This window comes from Lepisma saccharinum, chromosome 13 (assembly GCF_977018435.1).
Source record: "Lepisma saccharinum chromosome 13, izLepSacc3.1, whole genome shotgun sequence".
Taxonomy (NCBI): domain Eukaryota; kingdom Metazoa; phylum Arthropoda; class Insecta; order Zygentoma; family Lepismatidae; genus Lepisma; species Lepisma saccharinum.
Window position 1 is genome coordinate 58,889,902 of NC_139241.1, and position 6,785 is coordinate 58,896,686.

General features: G+C 42.3%; 1 protein-coding gene across 1 annotated transcript; it reads right to left on the reverse strand.

Moving 5' to 3' along the window:
- Window positions 1–1,520: 1,520 nt before the first annotated feature.
- On the reverse strand, window positions 1,521–2,117 carry LOC145996782 (uncharacterized). The gene has a single exon (XM_083133315.1). The coding sequence runs from the start codon at window positions 2,115–2,117 to the stop codon at window positions 1,521–1,523; it is 597 nt and encodes a 198-aa protein (XP_082989441.1).
- Between the last annotated feature and the right edge of the window lie 4,668 nt (window positions 2,118–6,785).

Sequence of the window (6,785 nt, forward strand, 5' to 3'; positions counted from 1 at the left end):
AAAGTCTATGCATCTGGCAACACTGTCATCGACAGCTTATTTTGAAATAATGCTCCACGTTTTATTCATGTCTTTTTGCTTTGCTTAACAGCGAAGGTTTACTTCCTCGTTTATCTTGCTTTAACTGTTCGAGATATGAACCCACCGCTCTATAGCGGAATGGTCAGTGTAGCTCATTCGAGTAGACACTCACAAAGGAACATCAAAGTCCAGGCCGCGTCTTGAACCACGTACCTACAGTTCAGAACATGGCGTAGCCAGATATGAGGCCCTTCCAAAATGTTGCCAAATTATACTGTTCCTAGTTTTTTGCGTGCTGAATGAAAGAAAAGGCATTAACTTTTGTTGATTGGTTATTGATGTAACTGAAATCACATGACCTGAACAGATGCCGATGCTGATTCCAGTGGTAACGGTACAGAGGCGTCAACTTGAGATAAATTTTAGGGGGGCAAGATTGGCATAAACAATACTTTATATATGTAAATATACATAAAATGTGCACTTCAACGTGAATTTTGGAGGGGGGCAGAAAGTGCCTTGCCCCACCAAAGTCGGCGTATCTGTATCCGCTGGATTTTATTTATCGATACTTGCCGATACGTTTCCAGTGATTTCATTGTTTGTGGGGTCCGCAAGAATGCCGCGCAACACTGTCATTCACTGGCGTACGCAGAGAGGGGCCGAGGGTGCTGCAGCCCCTTGGACATTTTGAGAAAATTTAACATTTTCAATTCAAAAAAAGTTAAGGACTCTGTAAAAAACCGAGTGGTAAATTGAAATTCTCCTTAAAATGACCGCCGACTGCCATTTTTGAGAGTAGATTTTTTAAAAATATACAGAATATCCAATTGTATATGTCGCCTGTATAAACTGTATTTTGTGATTGCATAAGATGTATTTTTTATATTCTGGTGTAATTTTTCAATATTTTAAAACAAAACTCTGTTAAATTGATGCTTGTAATTTGAATGGAATACTCACGCACTAATATTATTAATCAACATTGATACTACGGGTGTTCATTAAGTAACTATGCAGTACTAGACATTGGTTCAGTAAGTAAATACCATATGTATGGCAGTTATAAGAGATGCTCGAAGTGAGTCCCTTGAACTTGAAGACACAGTTGCACACGTTTCTGCAAGTTCTGGAAGACGTTGTAAAGAACATCGGGAGTGATGTTCCGAATGTGAAGGGTCCTGTATGGTGTGGGGATTACCTTCATAGGCCTTTCCCTTCAACGTACCCCACAGAAAGTAATTCGGTGGATTTCAAGTCGGGTGATCGAGGAGGCCAGAGTCCTCGAGAGATGATGGGTCACCGAAGATGTCGTGTAAAAAGTTCATCGACTTGTGGGCGGTATGTGCAGTCGCCCCATCCTGTTGGAACCAGGCATTCTCAATTTCGTCCTCATTCAGTTCTCCGAGGAAGGTCTCCAGAATGCAGGTGCAGTACCGTTCTGCATTGATGGTGTCCTGAAAGAAGACCGCCCCAATGATGCGTGTACGACTCACGGCTCACCAAACACCAACTTTTTGATCATGCAGTGGTGCTTCCTTAAATTCATGCGAGTTCTCAGTAGTCCACACACGACTATTCTGGCTATTAACGTAGCCAGAGAGATGAAACCATGCCTCATCCGTGAAAAACGTTTTGTCAATAATCCCCTCACCATTGTCCTGCAGGAACGACAGAAACCAGTTGCAAAACCTCACACGCGCTGGGTGATCGGTGTCTCTCAGTTGATGCACTACCGAAATCTTGTACGGATACATGGACAGGGACTTCCGCAGAATCTTGTGAGCGGAACCAATGGACACTTGGGCCTGTTGAGCTAGTCGTCGAACAGATTTCTTCGGACTTTGCAGCATCATGTCCTGCACTTCCAACACCTTCTCTTCGGATGTGGATGTGGATGGCCTGCCTGATTTTGGAGCATTATGAACGCTTCCGGTCTCGCGAAACGTGGTGATGAGGTTCCGAACAGCATTTCGATTCGGCACCTTCACTCCCGGGAACGTTGCTGCAAATGCAGCTTCTACTGCTGTGGTAAACTTGTCTCCATTGCGGAACACGTGCTCCACAGGAAACACTCTTTGTTCAATCGTTAGCATGATAATTGGATCACTGATGTCACTGCTGATGATGACTGGCACACTGGATCACTGATGTCAATGCTGATGATGACTGGCACAAACAAGATGTCGTCTGCAATCGAACCGGACCTGCGAACAAATAAAAATACCTTGTGTATTGCACTGCATAGTTACTTTCTGAACACCCGTTATATTCAAGCATCGGTATAGGTGGGAATGGATATGAGCATCAGTTCAAATTCAAACCAAAGTGTTATCGGCTCAGCCCTACAAGTAACACGAATCATTTCTCGAATTTACTTTGCCGTCTGCGAGTCTGCAACTTAGCTGTTAAGCTATTTTGACTGCCCTGATCTGACGCTTACGTAACACACGGTAAGAAAGCAACACATATAAATGCTCAAGGGACACCTGCATGAACAAACAACACACCTTGGCCTATCATTTCACACCCATTAACGGATTTCACCGGCAGGTGGCAGCACCGTCACCTGATTCCGAAAGTAGCTCGAGCTCCGTGAGCACGACCCGAGTCTTCAGGGGAAAGAGCCGAAAAATTCATCTTGTCCCAGCGATAAAATTAATACTCATATCTCCATGATCAGAGAACCACGCCCACTTCATAACATGCCCGGTTGGTCCATGCACGCCCCTTCTGGTTTTTGCTACCCGTTTTCTTTCGAAGAGGAAGGCGGCAATTTTATCCATATTTAGACATAACAGCCTCTATCACTTAAACTCCAGCATATAATAGGTCGTAAAAGAAGCCCTTAATGAAGCGAAGTCATGCTGATTACGTCGTTTTAGGGCTTGGTGATGGTTCTGGGCGAACACAGGAACTGGTGGTTACCCGCCTATTGCACCACAATTAAGCGAACAAGAAACCAGGCAAATGGATTTTATGGAATAATAATCTCGTCTTTTTTTCATTCCGAGGTATCAAATTACAGTCCGCTGCATTGTTAATGCTCAATGTTCATCGATTGATGAGCGCGCTCATCTTCCAGAATAATTACACTCCTTTGCATTCGATATTTGGCTTGGGATGTTAATGGTTTTGCCCCCTCGAGAGGCATAAAATTGCTAAGTCCTCTAGAAAAAAAATGTTCTGGCAACTCTGTTCAGCTTCACTCTGTTTCTTTGTACTCTGTGATAACGGTTTTGTCAAGTGCGCGATTACGTGAACTAACTTTACGATCGATTCGTTGATGTTCATGCTTGACTACTCAATTCTTGAAGGCTTTTTTTTTTTAATTCGAAATTTTGTTCATAAATTCTGAAGGTTTGTTCATTATTGTTGTTCGACCGAATTATATCTCTTGTACATCTCTGTTTTTGTTTTTCGATGTGGGGCATTCCAATTTCACGGGTTGGATCGCGGACTACATTTTTGATACTAAAGTAACTGATAGTTAGGCAACATTTTCCTTACAGTTTCTGTGCAGTGAAATATGAAACTTAACATTGTTCATTAAACTATTGCTCTCTACACGAAAATAGACCTGTCAAGGTCGGAGCTTCCCCTTGCCTCCTCCACGCCCCTGGCCCACCAGGGTTGCCACATTTGTTCTAAATTGCTCAGTCGACACTTCGCGTGTTGTACAGTCAACGGCAAAGATAATGGTAGGCAAATTGTCCATCGTTATTTTCATTACATTTTATTCGACATCCTGTGTTGTTTTAAGGAATGAAATTATGTTGGTGCGAAACAGGCATTGCCCTCTGCTTATTGACTTGATTGATTGATTGATTTAGTTTATTTTACTTCGCGTTTTGTGCCTCTTGGCTAATTTGCGAAGATGAGGATGAGTGATGAAAGGATGAAATTGATGAATGGACATTCACAAACAACCAAGCCCGACCAGGATTCGAACCCGGGACCCTTGGCGTCGCAGCGCGATGTGCTAACCGCTCGGCCACAGGGTCGGGCTCTGCTTATTGACGTCTTTATTTCAAATTAATTATAATCACATTGCGCAATACAGACCGAATGAAAATGGTGAAGCACAATTCGACCACTGTTTGTTTTGCCGTTGGGTGTACGTATGCGGTTGATTTCGTCTGTTGAAATTGTTACTTATTGGCAACACTGTAGGTGGGCGGTGTGATCTTGATTGGACTATTTTCATGGCTTTAGCTTTACCATTAAAATACTTTCCCATATTAGTAGCTACAAGTGAACAATTTTGTGTCGCGGGTAGGACAAACGAAACATTGCCTCTGCACTTAATAAGACATTTATTTTAATTTCTGTGAATTGTCAAACGACGAAAACTAAATTGTTCAAGACAAAGAGAGAAGGGAATTTACCTTTGAATATTGTATTGGAGTTAAAGAAGAAATTAATTGTTTTATGGTGTCGTGAGTGGGACACAATAGAAAACAAAAGTAAATTAAAAAAAAAAAAAATCAAATAATCGAACAATATGTAAAATACCTTCTACCATCTAACTTAATTATATACGCCATAATACTTGAATTTTTTTTTTTTTTCAAATGAAAATTTTATGCTGTTCACTCACAAGATAGGATGAAGTAACAGCATTGCATTTAATTTTTAAAAAAATGAGATTCAGGGGTGCTTTGACATGGAATCAATCCCCCATATCTGTTTTTCAGTTCCTGTTCATACTGAATTCTGCACTTCACTGCTGAACTTGAACATTGAGGAGATTCAATTGGAGATACTGAAGAATTTGACTCACCCAGTGGTTCTCAATTAGCTAAGGAGGATAGACCATCTGGCTTCCAAAGCTAAATTATGGACCCCACGGCTCACCTTTTTTTCTTGCGGATGTTGTTTAGTTTTGAAGAAATGAACAAAGGTATCTAACAGAAAAATACTTGTACTTCTCGCACATAAAGATGAATCTCCTGGATACCTGATGGTCCTCGAACCACCAATTCAGAACCACTGATATAAGGTTTTCCGGAAGGAGTAAGGAATAATCAGCTCCTCCCGAAATATCTGAAATCAACAGTAAGTCGTTAATTATACTGAACGCAACTCGACCTTGAAGGTTATTTCTGGCCCTTTCTGTCCCACAATCATTTTCGGGGGCGTGTGGTCCGATCGGTGTCAACAAACTCAGTTGCGAAGTAAAAGCTGAAGGGATTACATCGCTCTCCCGAAGCAACGTTGCCAAGCGTTCTTCTGATTTGATTGATTTGGTGTCCACTTTATGCACAATAGGGCAAATCGGGACTGGACCTACAGTTTAAAGTGGGATTCGAACCACTATGTGCCTCCACCGGGTATTGAACCCGGGACCCCTTGATTACAAGGGAACGATGCTACCACTGCGCCATCGGCGAGTCCCCAAGCGTACTTATGTTTTTTCCAGTTGTCTTTATATGACTGTGTGTCCGCCTGCATTCCGACCTGTGGGTGGACGTTCCGGAATCTTCATCGTTCAGGACCGCGTGTGCAGTTGTACGTACCATTAACCCTGTGATTTCTGGTGCTGACAATACCTTTGGCGGAGAAGATTCTTGCTCGCCTTACGGTACGTTTGGCAACATGTGGTGTACCCAACGCTCATTTGTTTCGTCCCGCGAACAGCGTTCGGTGCCTTGTGACTCGAAAATACCCGATGTCAGTCGAAGAAAATTCAACTGTTCGCTGATTCGCTGTTTCCCAGCCGCCAGTTGGAGTTGCGTTCAGTACAGTCACGGACTGATTTCAATATGTATTTCCTTCTGCTTTCACTTTTTTCCGCTACTCAGCTTCTTTGATCTCCTTTCATAATTTCTTCATCTTTCTCTCATGCCTTCTCTTTATCGTGCCCGAGCACGCTGATTGGTTGGTTGACTCCCGATCTCGCCAACAAAGGTTCAAGTCCTGGCTTGGACATATGTTTCTTTTTTAGTGTTTCTTGATCAATTTAATCTAACCGGCATTTATCCCCATCGTCGTGAGTAGCCAGAAGTAGCAGTAAGGCAATGTAAAACAAGAAAAATACACTTACCCCGTGTATTATTCTTATTTACCTCTCTCTGTCTTGGGCCTCCCCAATGGCTTAGTGGTAATAGCATCACCTTGTAATCTAAGGGATCCGTGTTCGCCAGTGATTCTTATCCTACGTTACACTCTAGATACAGTCCCGATTAGCCTATCTAAGCATAAAGTGGACTTAAACCAAACTTTGTGATTTGCCCTGAAACTTTCTCTCTTGTAGTTTTTTGAGTTGCACCCAATTTCTTTTCTTTTCAAATTAGGGTTATTTTTCATCGCTTTTCTGCCTTTTGACGACGACGAGGCTGGATGATGACGGGACAATCTCAATGATACACACATCCATGCGTAATGCAGGGTTCGAATCTGGGACCTCTAGCTTCGTTCACTATATTCCTAGGAAATCACTATCATGTTGCCCAACAAATCATCTTGACATCATTTCATCACCCATGGTCCATGTTTCCGAGCATATATGTTGTTATTGGGACTGATGTTATTGATATGTCTTCATTAGGCTTTGTGCGGGTTTGGCAGCAAGCACAATATGTTTAAGCCGATACAGCTGAAAGATTACAACTGTAAGCAACATAAGAGAACATTGGGCAATGCGATCACATTCTCAATATTGGTGTCATTGGTAGCCAGAAAGAGTGGTAGGGGGTTCGTGGCGATTTTAGTTCTTCCATTCCAACAGATTTCCTACGAGAAAAAAAAAAAGTAAATATGTC

What these genes read in the sequence shown, in the direction of transcription:
- LOC145996782 (XM_083133315.1), bottom strand. Translation starts at nt 2,117, where the DNA reads ATGCTAACGATTGAACAAAGAGTGTTTCCTGTGGAGCACGTGTTCCGC.